The 26,177-nt window shown below is 42.3% G+C and overlaps 1 protein-coding gene across 1 annotated transcript in view; it reads left to right on the top strand.

Annotated features, from left to right (window-relative positions):
- Positions 1-25,918, top strand: part of LOC126334944 (uncharacterized) — a 31,357-nt gene extending 5,439 nt beyond the window's left edge. The window contains exons 2-4 of the mRNA XM_049997688.1: positions 6,699-7,285; positions 10,208-10,447; positions 25,353-25,918. Of these exons, the coding sequence (XP_049853645.1) occupies positions 6,699-7,285; positions 10,208-10,447; positions 25,353-25,485 (960 nt within the window). The 3' untranslated portion in view covers positions 25,486-25,918. The remainder of the gene's footprint in view (positions 1-6,698; positions 7,286-10,207; positions 10,448-25,352) is intronic.
- The last annotated feature ends 259 nt before the right edge of the window (positions 25,919-26,177 follow it).

Raw genomic sequence — 26,177 nt, 5'->3', positions numbered from 1 at the left:
GTCTGTTCAGTCTCCCATGTTGTAACCCTGCCAAGGTTACGGCAGGATGGGTATTGTGAAGGCACCACACGGTAACAGAAGTAAGAACCGTTCCTCAAGACACAAATAGACTGGAATGTGTCGGTACGACTCCCAGGCAGAGAAAGTGTTTCCTATGGCACCAACAAAAGGCGGCAAGCAGCTCTATCGTTACACAACATAAGCTCTCTTACGCAACACTAGTACACCACGACTCGTGTTACGTCTGCCAAAAACCTTACAAAAACGTTTAAGTCTGCTATTTGGGTCGTCCTTGGGTACTCATAAAGTAACAAGAGGCATCACTCCCTTTTACAACTATGTTAAGATGTCTGGATGATTAAGATTTTGGATTTAATGTGTAAATCTTTTTTTTAAAATTATAGTATTATGGCTTTTTTATGCATTTTTGTTTTCAAACAGAAACGCGGCAACAGTAAAAGAAAGTCATTACGGCCATTATATCCCACATCTCGCAATTTGTCGACTTTGTTTTACATTGCCATCAGTTCAACTTCAGTTCCTTCCGCTTCTGCTGTCGATAGAATAAAATTCTTATTTGCCTTAGCTTTCTTATTCGATATTATTTAACCCACATATTCCCTGATTTGGGAAAAATTATTCTGATATCCTATAATTCCTTCAATTCCATGTTTTTGATCAAGCTACTAGTTTTCTACGTTGATTTCCTCTGCAGGAGGGATTCCAGAATTTACTTTGTGAATATCACTCGGTCTAGTACTTTATAGTCTATATTCTAACATTTTCCATATAAATTCTAATTTCTTGTAACACGACGATTTCATTCCTGTATATATACTGAAAGATCCTCTTCCAAGATTTCCTTTCATTCATTCGGAACAGACGTCTATAAAAGACCAGCCTTCACTCCATCGTAGTTGTATATAATGGTTCCGTTTTTTAATTCAGATCATCATTACTCACTTTATGGTGTGTATCACTCTCTTTTGAAGATCTCGGTGTTCTCCCCATTATATTTCATTCTTTCTTCCCATAATTTCGATTTCTCACATGCACGAAAATCAAACCCAGGGATTTGGCTGCTTATGAATATTCTTGTTTTATTAGTGGCGTAATGCTACATCCTGCCTTGGCAGATACAAACCTCAGCTTACGAAGGTGTTTTCCAATTGATAGGTCTTTTCTATCCTGCTGATGAGTTCAGTCACCTCTTCGTCACGCCATTACACCTCTATTACTTTATCAAAATATTTAAATTTCTAAATTTTTCAATAATCTTTGTTAAAAATTTTCGTAATGCTTTGCGTTCTTCATGAACTTCATTTATGTGAGAAATGTAAGGAAACCTCTTCTCTCTCTGTTGTACGTTTGAAAAGTTTGTCATACAGTTTCTGCTAAATTTCTAGATATTTCGTAATATCATCCGCATAGATACTCCCATATTGTTGGTTTTGTAGTCCAGTTTCATCTGGTCACTTACAATGGAAAAGTGAGAAAAATCTAGGGCTGGGACACAGACGACACTGATGTCAGTAAAAGAGTAAATTTATTATTTTGGTACATATTGCACAATGCTATAGCTCATACGTTAACATGATTACTGAATTAGTTTTGTTCGCACAATTTTTTATACAGCCAGGTTGTCAGCTTTTCTTTGCAATGAATAGACTGCAATAGCTGTTACAACGAACTGTAACAATCGTAGGAACGTTTGATCTGTACTCTGTCGTCTCTTCTTACGCTGGAACAGCACTCTTACAAATGCACTCCGCTTTTTCAGAAGCCTAAGCCTTTCGCTTATTTTTCCTGTTAGTGATTTTAGGTGCTCGCCTCAGTTTGTATCATTTCTTACGCTACTATTATTCCCCTCGTATTTAAATTATCTGACAGCTTCCAGACATTTACCACTAAACTTGTAACCCAATAGTATTTGAGTCTTTGCCTTTGTTGTGGACATTATCTAGAATTTGCCGTAATTTCAAGAGAGTCGCCATTCAGTGCATCAAATAAACACTGGAATGTTCAGCATTTCCCTTCAATCCTGTCAACAACACCACTGCCAGTGAATAATATGGTGGTGGTGCTGCGGCCGTCTGGTAAGTAGTTTACGTATTTACTGTATCTACGTTTACATACGTGTTCCAGAAGCCATTGTATAAAGCATGGTGGACGGTACAACATCAATTTTTCGCCTTGCTATTCAGTTCGCACATTGAAGGGAAAATTACGTACGTACCCTTATCTCTCCTGTCATGGTTACTACGAGAGATATACGATAGTGCATCATAGTGTCCGCATAGTCTTCTTCGAATACGTATTCTAAAAATTTACCAACGGGGTTTGGCAAGAATTACGCAGTCTTTCTTTCCAGGATTCCCATTTAAGTTCCCCGAGCACTGCTGTATAACTTCTACCGATCTGTTACGATCCTAGAAAGGTGTCTCTGAAATCTTTCGATGTCTGTTGTTGCACCTACCTGATAAGAACTCTAGACATTGCAACAGTAGAACTGGACGTACTACCATCTTGTATGCGATTTTCTTTATACGTGCGTTGCACATTCCCAAAAGCCTTCCAACAGTTTGCTTCCCCTAATGCTAGTTTTTCGAGATCGCCTCGTTTCATGTCGCTTCCTTGTGTTACACTTAAATACTTATACGATGTGAGGTATTCAAAATGCTCACCATTAATCATATAGTGACATACGATGCCGTCCTTTCTGTTTGCTACAGCTATTATCCACATTTAAAGATAGCTTCCATTCGTTCCACGAAGTTGAAACTTTGTTCAAGTTCTTCTCCAGTTCCTCACGAGCGTTGGACGAGCGTCCAACGATAATACCCGATAGAAAACAGCACCGCCAGCGACAAATCTTACAATGCTGTCCATCCCATATGAAAAATTGTTTCTGTATCTGGAGAACATCCACTGTGTACTACTACAGCCTATTGGTTTCTGTTCTTCAAATAATCCTGCGTCTTAGAACCAATCACACCACATACACAGGGTTGTGCACGAAATCATCCAACATTTATTTTGGCATTAATTGTTTAGGTTATCATTTGATACTTTCTGTTACATTGGTAGAAGTGAGAATCGCTGATGGAGATTAGTTTCTTTTATTTCCAAGTGCACTGCTCATGCATCGACCCAAGATGGCTGACCAAGGAAAACTGACTGTTGAACAGCGGGTTGAAATTGTGTTATTTTTTCATGAAACGAAAAATGTGGTGCTTTCACAGAGACGGTTTCGTGCACATTTTAGAACAGTCTAATTTGAAACAGTACGTATAAGCTACAAAACACTTAATAGTAATGGTTCAGTGCTAGAGGAAGCGAGAACGGCCTGGCCAATGTTCGTTCCCCACAGTGTGTCGAAGCTGTCACAGCAACGTTACTGACAAGACCAGGCAAATCGACAAGGAAAATTGCAGTACAGCTTGGGATTTCAAGATGATCTGTACAGTGAATTTTCAAAACTGATTTGCGTTTATATCCATACAAAGTAAATTAAAGACGGACAAGAAACACTAAAGAATCAGATTCGCTGAATGGGCTGTGAATCAAGACGTTTTCTTGAACAATGTTTGGTTTTCAAATGAGGCACATTTCGCCTTCATGCAATTTTTAATAAACAAAATGCATTTCATGAAAAGGTGCATTACACCACACAGTGAACAGTGAACGTTATCTAAACATGCTGCGTAATAATTTTGTTCCTCAGCTTCTTGCAAAAGGGATTCAATTATAAAACCAGTGGTTCATGCAGGATGGACCCGATCCACTTAAAGCTAATGTTGTCAGACCTCTTGCATGAAAATTATAAGGCAATGTCATTTTACACAGATTTCCTAAACGTTGCGCTTGCGGACAAAACTGGCCCTCGAACAGTTGTTGTGGTCTTCAGTCCTGAGACTGGTTGAAGTGTACTACAGTAATACAGCATTAAAAGTAAATATAGATTATTACATATAAAAGATAAAACGAGAATGCTCGGTAAAATACACAACGATACCTCCACTTAGAGTGTTTGACAGAGTATGGCATTAATATCCACTATTTTGGAAACAGAAAAACTGAAATAAAAATTAATACTTTCTGCTAAAAGAAAACGATCTAACAGTAAAAATATGTTAACCACTTGTAATGCTGTGTTTACCTGGCACAGATACCAATGCTCTGTCGTCGTTCATGTAAAAATGATCGAGCTTCACGCAGCAATGTAAAGATTTACAGATAAATTATGCCAAACATATTTCAAGGTCAGTACTGGACTGGTGTTCAGATTCCGTAATCGACAAAATAGCTCTATCAGAAAAATGTGTGGGGAAAGTTCAAATGGAGATGCTGTACGTTGAAAAGATTTAGACTGTTTTGGAGAACGGAAAATCTGGTGTTTTCACAGAGACGGTTTCGTGCACATTTTAGAATGTATATTTGCAGTAGGGCGTATACAGGGTTGTTTCAAAGTCCTTGCATCAGACGTCTAGTGGTGATAGATCACTTCATAGGAACAGCATTTGTTCGAGACAAAATGTTCGACAAACCATCCCAGCGATGCTAGGCGTCCTTTAATATTCACCGGCCCTGGGACGACGAGATTTCACCGAGCTAGCAAGGTCTACTAACCAGGTGTGCTGCATACTACCTACCCCAGTAAATTGATTGAGTGATTTTCAGTACGATGACCTCAAGAATGAGTATCCCTGAGCGGATAAAGATACTTCATGAGCGAATAAGGAACTTTAATTTTGCTGGGCCTACCTCCTGTGTCCTATCCCCCACCCTCAGGTGACTGGATTACAGGCAACAAACATGAGGTGTGCACGCCGCAGAGCAATACTAGAGGACGCATAATGTCGCCGGGGAGCGACAGGGAGCAATTTGTAACAGAAGTTGTTCCCCCTGAAATGGTCTTCACCCCTAGACATTTGATGCCAAGTCTTTGATACCCTCTGTGCATTAAGGTTGTTCAGTGTAATCTTCGAAATCTTATTTTAACTTTAATTTTCTTAATCCCATTGTTCTTTACTGTAAGATCATTACATGACATGTTTTTAAATTATATTGTACAGTATTTCATATAATTTTATATTTCATACAGGTTTTCTTTTAACCTCTACACACGTTGCTCGAGGGCGTACTGAAAAGTAATTCCCCGAATTTTTTGTGATAAATCTTATGGCTTTCTAAATAAAACAAACTTTATTAACATTCTACATATGTATTCTTCACGTCTTCATATTTATTTCTCAACATGGTTGTCCTGGGGACGAACACATTGCTCCCAAAGAGAGAGTAGTTCGTAGATACCGTCACTGTAGAATGTTTGAGTTTGTTGACGGAGCCATAACTTCACTGCCGCTTGCACCGCTTCGTCAGTATCAAAGTGAAGTCCTCAAATATGTGCTTTAAGCTTTGAAGACAGATAAAAATGGAAAGGGGCCAAATGGGGACTGTGCGGATGATGATCGATTAGAGTGAACACAAGGCGCCGGAATCTTGCAGACGTCGCAGCGCTAGGCTGCAGCCTCACATTGCCACACGTGGGCAATCTCTTTGAATTCGAAATTCGATTACAGCCCGCTGTTTATCACGCACCGACAAAGTTATGTTACACATCGCCATATTACACGCTAAAATTCTGAGCCTTCTAGCGGAAGAGGACTGCAAATATGTAGCCATAAAGAAGATATAGAATGTTAAAAACGTTAGTTTTATTTTTTAAAAAAGCTTGTAAGATTTTTCACATATAAAAGTTTGGAGGCATTACTTTTCAACATGACCTAGTATCTTACATTCCTAATAACATTCATATGAATAGCCGGCAGACAGACAGAAAATACGCATATTTTGTAACTAAAACTGTTGACAGATAGCCGGCCGGCGTGGCCGTGCGGTTCTAGGCGCTACAGTCTGGAACCGCGTGACCGCTACGGTCGCGGGTTCGAATCCTGCCTGGGGCATGGATGTGTGTGATGTCCTTAGGTTAGTTAGGTTTAAGTAGTTCTAAGTTCTAGGGGACTGATGACCTCAGATGTTAAGTCCCATAGTGCTCAGAGCCATTTGAACCATTTTTTTGTTGACAGATAAATAAATCCACCCAGAACTCAATATGATTTTACGTAATTCTCTGATAAGAAAAGCATCTTAAGGAAAAGGAAATTTTGTGGAAGAATACTGCACTCATCGAAAGAATCTATGAAGTCAGGTGCTGCAACACAGTGAAAAGCATACCATGCGGCTCCAGAACGCTAAACCCTTGGAAGGGGCGCAGAGCAGCGTCAGTGGTGTCCGAACAGAACTGAGAGGTGAGGGTGTTGCATATAAGAGTGACGACGGCAAAGTATCTGGGAGTGCTCGAGATATATTTCGGCCGGCCGTTGTGGCCGAGCGGTTCGAGGCGCTGCAGTCCGGAACCGCGCGACCAGGTTCGACCAGGTTCGAATCCTGCCTTGGGCATGGATGTGTGTGATGTCCTTAGGTTAGTTAGGTTTAAGTAGTTCTAAGTTCTAGGGTACTGATGACCTCAGATGTTAAGTCCCATAGTGCTCAGAGCCATTTGAACCATTCATATGAATATTTTTGGAAACATGCCTATACTCGGACTTCCAATATTTTGGACTGGATATGGCCCCAATCTGTTCGAATAAGTGAGCTACTGACAGTAAGCGGTGATGATCGTGTCGCATGTGCAGGTGTCGTTAGCGTGCCTGCACGCCAGCGCGGCACAGGACCCCCTGTCCGTGGTGCGCCGCGCCCCGGCCTCCTCCACCGACCCGCCGGCCAGGGGCAGGGCGCGCGTGCTGGTCTCCAAGACCTCCAGGGGCCCCGCGGCCGTCCCGAGCGCCGCGTCTCCGCTTCCGCCGCCGCCCCCGCCGCCGCCGCTGGTAACCCTGCCCGACCAGCCGGTAGAGCCCGCGCCCGTTCCGCACCGCTTCGCAGTGCAGCAGAGGGCGCCCACCTCCACGTCGGCACCACCGCGCACGCCCCCGTCGCCGCCCCCACCGCCCCCGAGGCTCAGACTGCCGGAGCAGCCGGAGGAGGCGACGCCCGTGCTGCAGCGCTTCGGGCACCAGTCCAGGGGGCAGCCCTCCGCCCCCACGACGACGGCGGCGCCGCTGCCGCCTCCGCCACCCCCGCCGGCCTTCCTCCCTCAGCCGGCAGAGGTTGTCCTGCCCGCGGCGCCGCCCCACCGCTTCTCGCAAGAGCGATCGACTCCCAAGCCACTGCCAGCACCCGTCGTGCTGCCTCAGCAGCCCGTTAGGAAGATCACACCTGACGTGTAAGTATCTGCAGAATACGCTACCGAGCCATGACTTTTGTAACAAAGTTTCCGCACGAAACAGAGCGTATTTATTAATTAGTTATACAAAAGTAGCCTTTAATTTTCGAGCGAGGTGGCGCAGTAGTTGGCACACTGGACTCGCATTCGCGAGGACGATATTCAAACCCGAGTCCGGCCATCCTGATTTAGGGTTGGGTTATTTGGGGAAAGAGACCAAACAGCAAGGTCATCATCTACATCTACATTTATACTCCGCAAGCCACCCAACGGTGTGTGGCGGAGAGCACTTTACGTGCCACTGTCATTACCTTCCTTTCCTGTTCCAGTCGCGTATGGTTCGCGGGAAGAACCACTGCCGGAAAGCCTCCATGCGCTCTCGAATCTCTCTAATTTTACATTCGTGATCTCCTCGGGAGGTGTAAGTAGGGGGAAGCAATATATTCGATACCTCATACGGAAACGCTGTAACCCTGCCCGACCAGCCGGTCTTATCGGATTAGAGAAGAACGGCGAAGGAAGTCGGCCGTGCCCTATCAAAGGAACCACCCCGGCATTTCCCTGGAGCGATTAAGGGAAATCACAGAAAACCTAAATCAGGATGGCCAGATGCGGGATTGAACCGTCGTCCTCCCGAATGCGAGTCCAGTGTGCTAACCGGTGCGCCACCTCGCTCGGTCCTGATTTAGGTTTTCCGTGATTTCCCTTAATCGCTTCAGGAAAGTGCCGGGATGGTTCCTTTGAAAGGCCACGGCCGCCTTCCTTCCCCATTTTTCCCTAATCCGATGGGAGCGATGACCTCGCTGTTTGGCCCCCTCCCTCGAATCAACCAACCAACCAACCTAAGCTTTAATTGTGAAAAGGTAAATAACTTTCGGAAATGTTCGATACAACATTTAATGCAGTATAGCTCTAAGTTTTACACTGATAAACTGGTACACCTGCCTGATATCGAGTAGGGCCCCCGCGAGCAAGCAGAAGTGCCACAACACGACGTGGCATGGGCTTGACTAATGTCTGAAGTAGTGCTGGAGGAAACTGACACCATGAGTCCTGCACGTCTGTCCATAAATCCGTAAGAGTACGATAGGGTAGAGATCTCTTCTGAACAGCTCGTTGCAAGGCATGCGAATAATGTTCATGTCTGGGGAGATTTGTGGCCAGCAGAAGTGTTTAAATTCAGAAGAGTGTTCCTGGAGCCACCCTGTAGCAATTCCGGACGTGTGCGATGTCGCATTGTCCTGCTGGAATTTCTCAAATACGTCGTAATGTACAATGGACATGAATGGATGCAAGTGATCAGACTGGGTGCTTACGTGCGTGTCACCTGTAAGAGTCGTATCTAGACGTGTCAGGGCTCTCATACCACACAAGCTTGAATACTCCCCTGCTGAAATGTGGGGTCCATGGATTCAAGAGATTGTCTCCACACCCGTGCACGTCCATCCGCTCGATACAATTTGAAAAGAGACTCGTCCGACTAGGCAAAATGTCTCCAGTCATCAACAATCCATTCGGTATTGATGGGCCCAGGCGAGGCGTAAAGGATCCACGAGTGGGCCTTCGGCTCCGAAAGCCCATATCGATGATGTTTCGTTGAATGGTTCGGACACTGATACTTGTTGATGGGCCAGCGTTGAAATCGGTAGCAATTTGTGGAAGGGTTGCACTTCAGTCACGTTGAACGACTGTCTTCAGTCGTCGTTGGTCCCGTTCTTGCAGGATCTTTTTGCGGCGGCAGCGATGTCGGAGATTTGACGTTTTACCGGATTCCTGATATTCACGGTACACTCGTGAAATGGTCGTACGGGAAGATCCCCACTTCATCGCTACCTCGGAGATGATGTGTCCCATCGCTCGTGCGCCGTGTATACCACCACGTTCAAACTCAATTAAATCTCGATAACCTGCCATTTTAGCAGTAGTAAACAGTCTAACAACTACGCCAGACACGTGTCTTTTGTAGGCGTTCCCGACCGCAGCGCCGTATTCTGCCTGTTTACGTATCTCTGTATTTGAATACGCATGCCTATACCAGTTTTTTTGGAGCTTCAATGTATGTACCAATGTTCATCGTGGCTACCTTTTGTAACACGGCGTCTGTAATTAATTTCCTGCAAAATTCTATGAAGCAAGTTTTGATGTGTGGTGGCAACTGCTAGTGTCATCCGCTGTTGCAGCTCGTCGACGTGTCTTTAATGTAATCCCATGCACAGAAGTCCATTGGTGTTAAATCAGGTGATCGTTGTGGTCAGGATATTGATCCACCACGTCCATTCCAGGTCGGCCCATTGCTACGAAGATGCGAGACAACTTCACGATGATAATGGGGTGGCGCGCCATCTTTTTGGAAAATAAATAAAAAATAACTTAGTCAAGTCCCGTACATGTTCGATTACGTGACGTGGTTTCTGCTCACCCCATATCCGAACATTATGCCGATTCACTTTACCGCACGGATGGAAGGTCGCTTCGTCACTGATCTCTCCAGATCTCTCACCAATTGAAAACGTCTGGTCAATGGTGGCCAGGCAACTGGATCGTCACAATACGCCAATCACTACTCTTGATGAACTGTGGTATCGTGTTGAAGCTGTACTTGTACTCGCCATCCAAGCTATGTTTGACTCAATGCCCAGGCGTATCAACGCCGTTATTACGGCCAGAGGTGGTTGTTCTGGGTTCTGATTTCTCAGGATCTATGCACCGAAATTGCGTGAAGATGTAATCACATGTCCCATTATAATATATTTGTCCAATGAATACCCGTTTATCATCTGCATTTTTCTTGGTGTAGCAATTTCAATGGCCAGTTGTGTACATAAGAGCGCAATTTGAGAATCCTGCTCCTATTGGACAAATTTCTGCCAACACCTTTTATTATAGATGCAGTTGTTGAAGTAGCTGGTGTGTGCCTGACAGGGCGGTCCGCAGTGGCGACTCCAAGGCGGACGCGACGCTGGAAGACGAGCGCCGGCGGCAGGCAGAGTCTGCGCGCTACTCGTTCGGCTCGAGCGTGCAGGACTCCATCAACGACAACACGCAGTCGCGCCAGGAGACCAGGGAGGGCCTCAAGACGGTCGGCCAGTACTCCTACAGCGACGGCTTCCTCCGCCGCACCGTCCACTACGAGGCCGACGACAAGGGCTACCGCGTCACTCAGTAAGTCACTCTAGCTAAGACGTCTCTCCAAAAGTACACTCCTGGAAATTGAAATAAGAACACCGTGAATTCATTGTCCCAGGAAGGGGAAACTTTATTGACACATTCCTGGGGTCAGATACATCACATGATCTCACTGACAGAACCACAGGCACATAGACACAGGCAACAGAGCATGCACAATGTCGGCACTAGTACAGTGTATATCCACCTTTCGCAGCAATGCAGGCTGCTATTCTCCCATGGAGACGATCGTAGAGATGCTGGATGTAGTCCTGTGGAACGGCTTGCCATGCAATTTCCTCCTGGCGCCTCAGTTGGACCAGCGTTCGTGCTGGACGTGCAGACCGCGTGAGACGACGCTTCATCCAGTCCCAAACATGCTCAATGGGGGACAGATCCGGAGATCTTGCTGGCCAGGGTAGTTGACTTACACCTTCTAGAGCACGTTGGGTGGCACGGGATACATGCGGACGTGCATTGTCCTGTTGGAACAGCAAGTTCCCTTGCCAGTCTAGGAATGGTAGAACGATGGGTTCGATGACGGTTTGGATGTACCGTGCACTATTCAGTGTCCCCTCGACGATCACCAGAGGTGTACGGCCATTGTAGGAGATCGCTCCCCACACCATGATGCCGGGTGTTGGCCCTGTGTGCCTCGGTCGTATGCAGTCCTGATTGTGGCGCTCACCTGCACGGCGCCAAACACGCATACGACCATCATTGGCACCAAGGCAGAAGCGACTCTCATCGCTGAAGACGACACGTCTCCATTCGCCCCCCATTCACGCCTGTCGCGACACCACTGGAGGCGATCTGCACGATGTTGGGGCGTGAGCGGAAGACGACCTAACGGTGTGCGGGACCGTAACCCAGCTTCATGGAGACGGTTGCGAATGGTCCTCGCCGATACCCCAGGAGCAACAGCGTCCCTAATTTGCTGGGAAGTGGCGGTGCGGTCCCCTACATCACTGCGTAGGATCCTACGGTCTTGGCGTGCATCTGTGCGTCCCTGCGGTCCGGTCCCAGGTCGACGGGCACGTGCACCTTCCGCCGACCACTGGCGACAACATCGATGTACTGTGGAGACCTCACGCCCACGTGTTGAGCAATTCGGCGGTACGTCCACCCGGCCTCCCGCATGCCCACTATACGCCCTCGCTCAAAGTCCGTCAACTGCACATACGGATCACGTCCACGCTGGCGCGGCATGCTACCAGTGTTAAAGACTGCGATGGAGCTCCGTATGCCACGGCAAACTGGCTGACACTGACGGCGGCGGTGCACAAATGCTGCGCAGCTAGCGCCATTCGACGGCCAACACCGCCGTTCCTGGTTTTTTCTTCTGTGCCGTTCGTGTGATCATTGCTTGTACAGCCCTCTCGCAGTGTCCGGAGCAAGTATGGTGGGTCTGACACACCGGTGTCAATGTGTTCTATTTTCCATTTCCAGGAGTGTATCATACAAACCACCGCCTGTCCACTGCTTCAGTGTGCGTGACTTAGGCGCCTAAGGCAGAGTAAGATTTTTTTAGTTATTAATCTTCTAACTGTACGGCAAGAAAGGAAGAGTGAATTGATTGTTGGTGTTAATAACGATCACCCTCCTTTGCTTCCTCTGCATTACTGCAGATAACGAATCACTGAGCACATTTGTTCTGTGCATGTGGTACACGTGAGACGCCTATAGTACGCGTCATTTACGATGGCGGTCGAGTTTAGGTTCGTTCTGCACATCTGACGTCACAAAACACAGTCAACCAATGAACAGAGGACATTGCCAGAGCTCGACTGCAGTGCAAAGCTCGAACGAGTGTCTTCAGTTTTAGAAACGTTCAGTCATAAATAAGGTAATTGAACAAAAGCAATGTCTTGATAGTAGATTTTCTTTAATAGAAAGTTTGGAAAAAGCATTATTTATACCAATTGCTTACTATTCCATTAATTAATTAAACCAAGCAAGCAATAAGCCTCCTAATTCAGGTGATAGCAAGGAAAACTGTTCGTATCATTCTCACGAACCACTTTTTCGCAGTAAAGAACAGCGGTAGTTGTTTATTTCATATTGTACTTTGACGAAACGTGAGTAATTCATAGCCATACCAACAGTGTTTGTCGTTATTTTATGTGATGTTTTAGAGTACTCCAGAAAATCTGCTGCATGTGAAGCTACATTAGCATAGTGGTTTAGGTGTGTGACTGCTAAGCGAAAGGTTCCGAGTTAAAACCATGTTTGGTGCTTGATATTTTCTTTATTTAAAAACAATATCAAAGTGTCTTACTTCATGAATTTTATTCGTTTGAATGTAATTTTTTGAAATTTCTAGTGCTTTCTCTCTTCATTATAATCATAATAAGTTTCCAGTTTTTCTAATTTTGTCCTCCAATATTTCTTTTCACAGCAATTAAAAACAATGAAAAGGCACACATACAATATTCATGTTATCTGTTCTGTTTGTGTATCTTCTCTTCCGCAGTCGCTGTTTTACTATTCATAGTGAGATATATTCTTTTGCGACAGTATTAAAAGTATTATTTAGAGCAGAATTTCGGCTCGTACGTTGCCGAGATACTTGATTGTCTGACGCAATTCTTTGCGTCGCTGCTTTGGCAACATCATCATATTCAAAGTTTTCGTCGACTGATCTATGTTTTGGCAAGTATTTGCTGTCCGTTATGACAACACAAATTGTTTGCGCACTGCGTCTCACTAACAATATATTTCAGTTTCTGTGTTTTATTATGTCTGCAATTAAGTTTTGTGTACTTCGCCAACTTTGTAGAAAAAAGCGAAATAACTCTGGCATAAATAAAACTTTTACTACAGTCACGAAAGACGGAATATTTCTCAATATTACATATGACACCTATCTGATACTTAAATTAAATGAGATGTTGTTATACAGTAAATTTTATATGAAATTTAGGCATCTTGTCCACATTTCATGCTCAACATTCTGGCAACTAAAATCGACCATACGGAAAGTATACGCTATGGACTTTTAACTCTGCAAACTCTTCAAAATTTCGTGCAATGGTTTACTACATTTAATGCTGTACAATAACAGCGTTGAACATCGAAACAAAATTAAGTCATTTATGGGGGCAAGGTATCAGTCAAGAAGATGTGTAAAAATCAAATATTTGGGCCAAATAGCTTTTGTGAAATCGAATGATAAGTGCGTCAAAGCAGTCGAAACACCATGTGTCAGCACAAGCGAGCAGTGCAGTGATGACAAAATCGCGCACAGCGCGGAATGCGAGGAGCACGTCTCTGTAGCAGCGAAAGGGATAATGCGGCGGTGGTGGCTTTACTTCATAAACTGCGCGCTCCCCCCTAAAAGTAAGTTTGCGAACTATACTGTACTATGGCTCTGCTTCTCTTGGCGCGTGCGTCATTTGCAACTGGCAACGCAGCAACCTCCCGCGTCTGGGCGGGCATGCGCGAGCCGCCAAGATAAAAGAATTGAACTATAGTTGTTTCCACTGCACTGTGTGGAATACGAAGGTTCTGTTATAGTTCACTAACCTGCTGTCTTCAAGTTGATGCTCCAGCGCAGAAAACAGCACGCAGGTCGTAGGTTCTGTATCTTGAGGCTGAAACTGACTTTTAGCGAGGTTCTGATCTGAAATAATGTATCATTTCTTTGGGATGCCACTCGCGCATTTTAATATAGCCACACGAGAAGACTACATAATCTTAACACAACACCTTCTGATACAGCAAAGTACATGATTAAACACAATATTTACGAAAATGTATCTTTACACTATTCTTGGCACGTGTCTGTGCCTCATGACTACCGGAGTGAATCTTTTAATACTGAATACTGGCAAACACATCCTACGACAGACAACATGTCTATTCTCGACTGCCCAATCCAGAGTGACGAACATCCCGAAACGCTTCGCACACCATACCAGAAATGGCGTGACCCAAACGCATCCGAAGTGCTTCGTCTGCAATTTCGTCAGTCTTTTGTTTTTGATTTAAATTGTTTTTAATAATTCTAAAATGACTGATTGATAGTCAGCTGTTGAGAGATATTTGTATTAAAAAGTAAAGTCATTCCAATGAGTAGTTTAACGTTTTGGCGCCCTTGCTCCGAACACAGCAGCCAGTCACAAAGCAGTAGCATTATGCAGGCGGTCTTTCTCATGGGAATGGTACCGAATCTCACAGCTGTCACAGAAACCTCACACCACATTTCGTCAAGTGTATACTTCTTGCATCTCCATTGCTCTGAGAACAGCTTCTTGGAGCCTAATATGATGGCTGACTAAGCCAGATATATTACACAAGAGTAAGATTTTTTTTAGTTATTAATCTTCTAACTGGTCTGATACAGCCGGCAACAACATCCTCTGCCGTGACAAAGTCTACATCTAGAACAGTGGCGGCCAAGGAGACAGCTCGCGACCCGTACGCTGGCACGAATGTCATAGTGATCGGGCTATAATCCGATTAAAATTACTTAACAGCTGACGCTTCGCGCTTTGGAGCTGGTTTCCTCCAATCAGGGCGCTCAACGTCACGCCCGAACCGTTCGCTGTTGCCAAACTGCCACAATAATTGGTCAGTTCACTTCCAATTCCTTGTCCGATTTTCTTTTTTGATGTATTTGGATCCCAAATTCTGGGTGTGCCCCTTTCATTTCGTATCTCATTACACATGATAACCATACCAAAAGCGACAGACACACAAAGATGCTAACCAGATACATACGTCTCATATGCAGCACTAACCAAACGCTATTGGATCCTCCCACACAAGACGTGATTCACTTATAATCACAGATAACGGACGACAATAGATATGCTTTGCACAACGTGAAGACAATTTTTTTAAGGCTGCAAATTCTGCGTTGCTACTGGAACATGAGAGTCATAATTTAACAACTACACAAAGTCTGTTGGCGTAGTGCAGGAGTAAGCATCACAACCTGACATGGAGAAGATCTTAGCTTCGAATCTCATCTAACACACCGAAGTTTTTTATTTATAAATCTAATTAAAAGACTTTATTATTTTACTCAATTAATTGGTATAAATGTAATTTTATTTTTTAATACTTTACCACAGCATTTTCATCATCGTATTCACTTTTTTTATTTGCTCTCATTTTTCTTCCTATCATTTTTGTTTAGTTTGTTTTGTATCCCGCCTGGAAGACGGCGAGTGGGTCTGCTCCTGTAAACTGAAGGGTAGGCCGAATGTTGGAAGTGAGTAGGAGCAGAAAAGGTGAAATGCTTCGGTACTGCGTATGGGTTTTAACTCTTCTACTTAACTTTGGCTCACAGATGAGCACGTAGGTGCGAAGCTGTACATCAATCAGACATCGGCTAGAAGGTACACAGGCAAAATCTGAAGTGGCTCCCCCACTATGAAATAGAATCAATTTTGCTTGGTCGTCTACTCTGAATCAAATGGACTAAGTCTCGAGCTGCGCTCGTAGAGCTGCACAGCGCCGGCTAGCGGGCGCTGTCGTCTGTCGGTGTCTTAGTGCCAACCTATGAACTTGCACCTACGCCGTGGTATCGTAGCTATCGATAACACAGTTTGAAATCTGCGTGTGTGGCCTATAATCTGCAACAAAGTGCTAAACAGGACTACTCATCGGTTGGTAACGCGGCAGCTCGTATAGCCAGTGTGGGGATAGTCTGAGATAACCAATGATAGCGAGAAATTGCAGTCTGCTTTCAGAACTGAAACTGAATTTTTTTCAGTCTTGAGTTTACTCGTAGAGGTTAGCCTTAAACACTGTGAACAAAGCGATCGTGGTTTTAGTTCTGTTGACTGCCGTTTTCTCAGATACATTGCACTCCACGATGCTGTGGATAGGTTTACACAGGTGTTTGAATTCAGGGTTACAAAACTAGTCGTCTGCCACATTTCAATCAATGATCGCTTAAAATCAGCTGTCAACAGAGCATTTCGCATTTCGGTCATACATCCCAGCAGCCACTTCCAACATTGCTCCGCATTATGCGTTAACAGCATTTGTTATCTAATGTGTTGTCTGTCACCTATAAGCGTGAGGTAGGCGCCAGTCGATATGGCAGCGTTGTAGTGGCAAATGACAGACGTCAACTTCTAAGTAATTTTAATCGGACTGTAATTACACATTTCCTCACCCGCAACGGCATACTGTGAACGTGAAGAGGGGGAAACTATGAGCATGTCGTGTTTAAATGGCGGTGCAGCTGCACTGCATACGACCTGGTTGTATATTTCGCATTTCTCAACGCTTTCAACAGAAACGGCGAAACCTCTCGAAAATAGCCCGAAAATAGATGTAAGACTGATAAGTGTCCACAAAACGTTCAGAGAACTATCCGTGTAATTCTTTCAAACCACAATGAATCGTTCAGATATCGTATTTTCTTTAACGCCAATAGGCTTAGGGAAGTGGACTGAGTTTGTCAGAATCTGCCTCTAGTAAACGCCGTTTTCTTTCTAAATGCACCCCCACGAAATCAGAAATACGTAGTTTCTCACCTTGCAGTGTTTTACACAGGCAGTGTGCACTCAAGTCTGCCTAAAATGCGAGGTCTTCAATCCATTCCGGATTATTTAATCTTCGTTCTTGCGTTCCTTTTTCGTTCATAAATTCAACAGTAGTTCATAAATTCAATCATCGATCCAGGCATGCCCCTTGACTTAACCAACGTAGTTCGGAGCAATACGTAAAGTCTCCATATTCTTCGTTAATTTCCACTGAAAACTGTTGCAACTGACAATGGAAAAATGTGTGCAATTTCAGAAATTTTACTATCCACACCCCCAATTTCTTCGCGTGCTCCAAGCCAGGAAATTTAGCACAAGATGCTCCTTGGTGTAGAGAACAATGAATCCCGTTTGTCGATCACTGTAATTTTTTGCTCTTTCATTGTCAGCTAAATTTTTAAATTCTATCTGCATGGTACTGTAATGTTGCTAAGTGGCAAATTTACAGTAATTTTCGATTATGCGACCGTATATGTTGATAATTCTCGTCCCTTTCTTCTGCCGTTAGCACCCACGGTTTTAAACGTTATTCTGGAACGCATATTCCCAGGTGGAACTGTTGCCTTTCGCACGAACTGTATAGAGGTGCAGATTTAGCATAACCGGAAAACATAAATTATACATTCCAGAGGAATGTGCGTACTACGATTGAACCCATAATCCTACAATCAATCATTTAAACTTTTTACCATCTGAAGGTGAGTCGCTAGGTGACTCGAAACTGGTCATGGGATAATACAAACTGAAGTGTAAGAAAAGGCGACTGGTTGCAATTATTTCTGAAATCCTTTGGATCAGCCAAGTTAAATACGCTTACACTACAAGGAGAACGTAATAATTCCAGTTATGAGGAAGACGCGCGCTGACACGTGAATATTAAAGAACTACTAGTTTAGTATCTCATGGTTTAAAATATTGACACGAATTAATTACAGAATAATGGAAAAAGTGGTGTAAAGTGTCCTCGGTAATATCAGTTTGGGTTCTGAAGAAATGTATGGAACATGCAAGGCAATTCTGACCCTACAACTTACCTTAGAAGATATACTGAGGAAAAGCCTACGTTTATAGTATATGTAGATGTAGAAAATTTTTTTGACAGTGATAACTGGAAACACTCTTGCAAATTCTGTACGTAGCAGTGGTAAAATATAGGGAGCAAACAATTATCTACAACTTGTACAGAAACCAGACTGTGATTATAATATTCGAAGGACATGAAAGGGAAGTTGACAAGGGACTGAGGGTTGAACGATGTGTCCGATGTTACGCAGTACTTACAATGAACAAGCTGTGAAAAAAAAAAAAAAAAAAAAAAAAAAACACTAGGGAATGGTACAGGTAGAAAAAAATAAACTTTGAGGTTTGGCCATGACATTGCAGTTCTGTCAAAGACAGCAAAATATCTGGATGATCAGCAGAATATGTTGTGCAGTGGCTTTAAAAAAGGTTATAAGACGAATAAAAAAAGTAAAACAGTGGTAATGGACTGTAGTCAAATTAAATCAGGTGATCCGAGGGGGTTAAAATAGCAGATGACACACTAAAAAAACACTGTAAAACAACGCACCATGAAGGAATTATCTGAATGGGACGGAAATCGGTAGATGTGACGTACATGTACAGACAGATAAATGATAAAAATTTCAGACAAACTTGATGATTTATTCACGAGAAAGAGCTTTACAAATTTAGCAAGTCAGTAATGTGCTGCAAGCAATTATTCGGCTTGGCATTGACTGGTAGAGGGATATCGTGCCAAATTATGTCCAAATGGCGCGTTAAATTGTCAAAATGCCGACCGAGTTGGAGAGTCCTGCACATAATGGTCCAAACGTTCTCAGGTGGGGAGAGATCCGGCGACCTTGGCAAGCACGAGGACAAGCAGTAAAAACTCTCGCAGTGTCCGGGAGGACATTATCTTGCTGAAATGTAAGTCTAGTGTGACTTGTCATGAAGAGCAAGAAAATGGAGCGTAAAATATTGCCAACGTACCGCTATACTGTATGAGGGGCGTTTGAAAAGTCCGTGCAAAGCCCGAGGGATGGCACCACCGAGGTCATGTTTAGTTAGTACCATCTTTGGTAAGAACGCACACCAAATTTCAGCCATATTGGTCTATTTCTTGTGTTTGGCATTCGTGTGAACCAAGGAAGTCGAGTGGTTGTCAAAAAATGGACAAAAAGAATTTTGTGTGTTGATTAAACATTACTTTATGAAAGACAAACCACCTCAGGAGACTAAAGAGAAGGTTGATAAACATTATGGTGACTCTGCACCTTCGATTAGAACAGTTTATAAGTGGTTTCAAAATTTTCGGAGTGGCCATATGGGCACAAGTGATGCTGAACGTTCTGGACGCACTGTGGAGGTTACAACTCCAGAAATCATTGATAAAATTCACGATATGTTGATGGATGACAGAAGAGTTAAGGTGCTTGAGATTGCTAGTGCTGTGGGTATCTTGAATGAACGGGTACATATAATTTTGCATAAACATTTGGATATGAGAAAGCTATCCACAAGACAGGTTCTGCGATTGTTCACGCTTGACCAGAAATTGAATCGTGTGAAGTATTGCAAGGATGGTTTGCAGCTGTTCAGGAAGAATCCACAGGACTTAAAGCGTAGTTTCGTCACTTTGGATGAAACTTGCATACATTACTATACTCCTGAGACCAAAGAACAATCTAAACAATGGGTTACCAAGGGAGAATCCCCACCAAAAAAGGCGAAGACCATTCCTTTCGCCGGAAAAGTTATGACGACTGTCATTTGGGATTCGCAAGGGATAATCCTCATCGACTATCTGGTAAAGGGTAAAACAATTACAGGTGAATATTATTCATCGTTATTGGACCATTTGAAAACCCAACTGCAAGAAAAACACTGGCGATTAGACCCCAAAAAAGTCCTTTTCCATCACGACATTGCACCAGCACACACCTCAGCAATTGTGGTCACAAAATTAATGAAAATAGGATTCCAATTCGGCTCAGATCCCCCCTATTCTCCAGACTTGGCACCCTCAGATTACTATTTGTTCCCCAATTTGAAGAAATGGCTGGTGGGACAAACGAGGAGGTGATTGCAGCAACTTATAACTATTTTGCAGACTTGGACAATTCCTATTATTCGGAAGGGATCAACAAATTAGAACAGCATTGGACGAAGTGTCTTCATCCAAAAAGAGACTATGTCGAAAAATAAAAAAGGTGTACCCCAAACAGGTAAGTAGTTTTTATTTTTGCACGGACTTTTCAAAGACCCCTCGTAAGTGTGCTGCGAATGACAACCAAACTGGTCCTGCTATGAAAAGAAATGGCACCCCAGACCATCCCTCCTGGTTGTCAGTCTGTATGGCGCACGACAGTGAAGTTGGTATCTCACCCCTGTCAGGACGTCTCCGGATGCATCTTCGTTGGTCATTGGGGTACCGTTCGAAGTGGGACTCATCGCTGAAGACAGTTCTACTCCAGTCAATGAGATTTCAGGTTGAATCTTGGGCCATACATAGGAAGAACTGCTGCAGTATTATAAAGAAGATAACAAAGAAATACTCAATAAGACGAACAGGAATTACGCTTTTATTCAAAGACAGTAAATACATGAAGTCATCGTGATTTGTGATGGTTCCCTGGACATTACAAATGGCCGGACATGCTTCTTAATCACAATGGTCAGCAGCATATATTCTCCAACGTGCTCCCATCCTGGCTCCCTAAGATTGGATATGAGTTCTTGTGGTATGGAGTTCCAGTCCTTCACCAGCATGGTGGTCATTGGCACATGTGGACGTGCTGCAGTAAGTCTTCTCAATGTATCACACAAGTGCTCAACGGGATTTATGTCTGGGGAATGGGAAGGCCAATCAATTTGCCAAATATCGTCTTGTTTCAAGAACAACTCCACCTGTGCAATTTTATGCAGTGGCGGATTGTCGTCCATAAACATGAAAAGATGCATGTGGGGAAAAAATACAGTATCACAATAACGTTAACCAGTGAACAAACCATGTTTAAGGATTTGCAGGTCAGTATGTGACAACAACATTATTCCTCTTAACATCATAACGCCTGGACTACCAAAACGATCATGTACGAGGGTGGCTTGAAAAGTTCTCGGTGCGCAATAGAAACAAAGTACTTACATCACTGAAACACTTTATTTTTCAATGTCGTCTCCTTGTAGATTAATACACTTGGTGCAACGATGTTCCAGTGCCTTGATCCCATCTCGAAAATGAGTTTCCTCCAGGCAAAATAGTTGTCAACTCTGGCTATGAGTTCTTCGTTTGAAATGAATCTTGGTCCACCAAGAAAAATTTTCAGTTTTTGGGAGAGATGGAAGTCTGGTGGAGCCATATCAGGTGAATACGGTGGGTGTGGCAACAATTCGTACCTTAGTTCTTGTAATTTTGCCAAGGCGACGGCACATGTGTGCAGGCGCGTGTCAAAAGTCACGGCGCACATCTTGCAGATAATTTTTTTCATTTCTAATTTATCAGTTAAAATGTGATATACCCTTTCAGATGACATATGGTGGGAGCAATTTCACGCACTTTCAATCGGCGATCCTCCATGACCATTTTGTGCAGTTTTGCAATTATTTCTTTAGTAGAGACACATCTTGGCCGACCACTGCGCGGATCACAATCCGATCAGATTCAAATTCATTTGTCCATTTAGCAACATTTGAATATGAAGGAGCAGAGTCCCCCAGGGTATTCTGGAAATCGGCGTGGATGCCCATTGGTTGCATGCCTTTCTTTTCGAAGTACTTAATCACTGCTCGAATCTCAATTTTTTTCAATCTTCGCAAATCACTACGCTGGAGCTAGTGCTGACTTCTCGTAGTGGTTCCAATAACTTTTCAAACCACCCTTGCATGATATGATTCGAATGTATCCTTAAACAGCATGAGGCGGAAACATGTTATCCACCCAGAAACATTGTCGAACACGATCGTTTCGGTGGTTGAGGTTCATGGCTTTTTTTAATCTGAACAGTTCTCTCTTGGTCTTGCATCCTTATTGTTCCATCTTGGTTCTCGTACATACTGCATATTACTCCTCTTTCCCTATAGCTTATATATACTTTTCTGAGAATTTCAGACAACTTGTCTATTTTATATTGTCAACCACTTTTCTCACATCGTCAAATCTTATGGAAATGTCTTGATACTTTTTAAAAGTCTTGTCTTATGATACAAAATTATTTGTGATAATTTCAGTGCCTTGCGGGCAACTTTAAGAAAAGTGTGAATTTTTGTTCATGTACTGTGAGGCCTCCTGTCATGATGGCTCACTTTACAATGCCTCACTTTCAGTCAGTAATGTTGTAGATACATATCGTTAAGGCTTTTAGTGAGAGTTTCTGAGATGCTCATTCCCAAGCACTGGATCATAATAATCTGCACTTTGTCAAAGTCACTTATATCAGTGGATTTCCCCAGTTGTAGCCTGTATTGTCACTAGAAGGAGTCCCTATTTATCCCCCACTCCACTGATATACATTCCTTATTGCAGCATGTGCCAGGTGGCATTCAGGCTTGCAGTGGACAGTGGTCATAATGTTTTGGCTGATCAGAGAATGATAATGTAATGTCAACAAGTAAAGTACTGCATTGCATTCTCACATGTCTTATGGGTGAAATAGAGAAAGCCATTTACTTTGCCAGTTTCTGCATTTAAAACCACCTTACTAAACTCATAATGTCCAATGCTAAGGAGCAAGCCATATTTACATAAATCGTGTGTCAAATTGTGCATTTGGTGTTTTCCTTTTGACATATCCAGTTCTGTTAGTAGAATAATAGTAAGCACTGTGCATTGGTACCAAGTTAGTTCGATATTTACTCATTGTTTATTTTAATTGGCATTAACTCAAGTCCCAATTAATAATATAGAATCCCAAACACACAACTCCTGTGAATATACTTAGCTTGTAGTTGTTTGTTGTCCAGGTGGCAGGTCCACAGCTTCATATACATGTGTAAAGCAATTTTTAAGTTTTATAAATGAGAAATACAAACTTTGCCATGCATACGACAGTTCAGTGTACTGCATGACACATTTGCTTCTTCAGTGAGTCACCTTCACCCTAGCCAAAAACAATTCAGTGCCACCTCATAAAGATACACACATCTGTCATCTGATAAAGCTCTGCCAGACTAACTACAACAACCCCCCCCCCCCTTTTTCATGTGAGGCTGCTGCTCTTATGCTAGGGGCAAGCAGCATAATTCCTATGACGTCAGACAAGCCAGACATCAGAACATGATATGTCTAATGATTCAAATTAAGTACTGAGCAAATTGAAGTTATGCTGATGGCTGCTAGTACAAACATTGGAAATCCCTCACAAATTGCTGGTTCTGTGTTTATAATGTTTATTAAAGAGATCAGTTAGGACTGGACCATCTAACAATCAGAAGCCTAACAATACAATAGATAGACACTTTCACATACCTCAGTGTCAACATCAACCAACAAAACCTTATAGAACAAGAGTTCGAGCTGGGTGAAGATGTCTAGGAACCATACATAACATCATAAGATCTAAGTTACTATCCAGGCAGGAAAAACAAGAATATATCGGATCATAATTAAACCAATAGTGTGCTATGGACCCTGACAAAAAAAACTGAGTGTGAAAACTGAAAGACTCTAGTGGTATGGACATGTGAGGACTTAGAAAAGGTTCTGATTGAAGAGTGGCATAGCATTACACTGGAGACTATGCAGTCATTATATGCCAGCTTTCCAAGCAGTATCACACCTCTATTACAGGCAAATGGTGTCCAATCCCTTATTAATAAACCATTCCCAAGTAATTACAATGTTCACATTATTTTGCCTATCCCCTGTACATCAAACGATTTCTTAGAGGATTAATGAAATTATAATTGGATTTTGCCTATGCAAAATATAATGAGAGTTACTGACATATCTTTACTGATGTTTAAAATAACTAATAGTAATTAAAACTTCATCTTTTAAGTGAAATTATCGGATCATAATTAAACCAATAGTGTGCTATGGACCCTGACAAAAAAAACTGAGTGTGAAAACTGAGACTCTAGTGGTATGGACATGTGAGGACTTAGAAAAGGTTCTGATTGAAGAGTGGCATAGCATTACACTGGAGACTATGCAGTCATTATATACCAGCTTTCCAAGCAGTATCACACCTCTATTACAGGCAAATGGGGTCCAATCCCTTATTAATAAACCATTCCCAAGTAATTACAATGTTCACATTATTTTGCCTATCCCCTGTACATCAAACAATTTCTCAGAGGATTAATGAAATTATAATTGGATTTTGCCTATGCAAAGTATAATGAGAGTTACTGACATATGTTTACTGATGTTTAAAATAACTAATAGTAATTAAAACTTCATCTTTTAAGTGAAATTATTTGTCAGAATTGAAATATTTGGACCTTCTGTTTCAATTGAAATACATTATTTGCTTTAAAGGGTTTTCTAAAAATAACTTTCAACATTAAGATCAGTGGTGTCCTCTTGCATCATTAGTGATAATTTCTGAAAGAGAATCCAAATACAAAAACTTTAATTAGACAAGGAAAGCTGATAAATTAAATGGAGCAAAAAGATGAATATGGAAAAGGATGAATAATTTCAAGCCATTTTATGTAGTGACCAAGAGTGTTTGGTATGCTTCATCAGACCCAAATTTTTCTACAAAGAATTTTGTTTATGATGAACAAAGCAGTTGTTATCTGAAGTAGTGTACTTCATATGAATTGATTGGTCACAATCAACCTCAGATTCAGGAAAAGTGTGGTGAGTTAAAGAGAATTATATCACAGGTCATACAGTTACAAATAACAATTACTGGGATCCTGCATACAGTATAAGCGGAAGCCATCAATATACATTTTTATATTTTTGTTCTTGTAGTACAGAAACTGACTCTAGATATCATTCAAAATAACACATACTTGGTACCTGGTAGTTATTATTGCAGATTTAAAAACATATTGTGCAGCATAAAGAACCATGCAGAAGATTCTTATTTCTTCTAAGTACAAACCAGAATCTTCCTCTGGCATATCTTATTCTCCTTACACGGATGTATAACTCTTCTTTTGTCATCATAGACTGATAAATTGTTTATGAAGAAAGTTTGGTTAATGGTTAATTTTTGCAAAGGATGTTAGCAGTGGTGGGATTTTCATCACCAAATGACCAAGTCCTGCCATATACATACAGTTCTTGATCACATAAATGTGGCTTTATAAAGATGATGAAATATTACTTAACAAAATGTTCAATGGTACAAATGCTTCACTAACAAAAGAAGTTAAATGTCAAATACCTGTCATGTAGCGCTTTGCCTACAGTGATGTAACCTTTATGTGGATTTTTCCAGTGAGGAGACAGAGACAATTGGCAATGGCCCACAGGTGAACCCTAATGGTCATGCTGAGGTGGAGAGCAATGTGGGTGGTTTCCACAACAAGTACGCCATCACCATTGAAGACTTAGCTGAGAAGGAATCCTGAACATACTCTTGAGTGTTATGAGTGTCTTCTGTCCATTCTTTGGTGGGCATTCACTAGGTTCCAAATAATGTAAATTATTTTTATGCTGTGACCAAGCACATTTACTACATATTTAATCAAATGTTGGTAACTGTGAACTATATATAAGCATAAATTAGTATTTCACAAGCAGTAAAGGAAATATATCAGTGGATATATTGTTTTTAAATGTGATTGGCTGCAACTTCAATTATCTTAAAATGTGAATTTTAAGAAAATGTTGTATTATTATGTAATATTGTAACATAATAACTAATGTAATGCAGAAATAGATACAGTGACAAAACACCTGTGAAAATAAATGCAACCTACAAAAGTTGTACACAATATATGTTGGACCTGATATTAAATGTATAGTGTTGATTCCATAAATAAAATGGAAATGTGTGCTATATGTTCCCTTATTTCACTCATATGTTTCATCAGAGCAAACTGCTACATAAATGGAGAATTCAGTAGTCACTAATTAACTTTGGGAACAATGCACATACTTCTTTTTGCTATCACAGTAGAGTGTATGTGTTGTTATTTTATTATTGCCGGCATCCAACATACAGATTATGTGCCATAGAAAATAGGTGTCAATAAATTAGAATTTGACATCTTGTGGCGTCGATAGGTCACATTGACCACTTAAACCATGATGTTTGAAC

The sequence above is a fragment of the Schistocerca gregaria genome, chromosome 2 (assembly GCF_023897955.1).
Source record: "Schistocerca gregaria isolate iqSchGreg1 chromosome 2, iqSchGreg1.2, whole genome shotgun sequence".
Lineage (NCBI taxonomy): Eukaryota > Metazoa > Arthropoda > Insecta > Orthoptera > Acrididae > Schistocerca > Schistocerca gregaria.
This window is presented reverse-complemented; position numbering and strand designations above follow the sequence as displayed.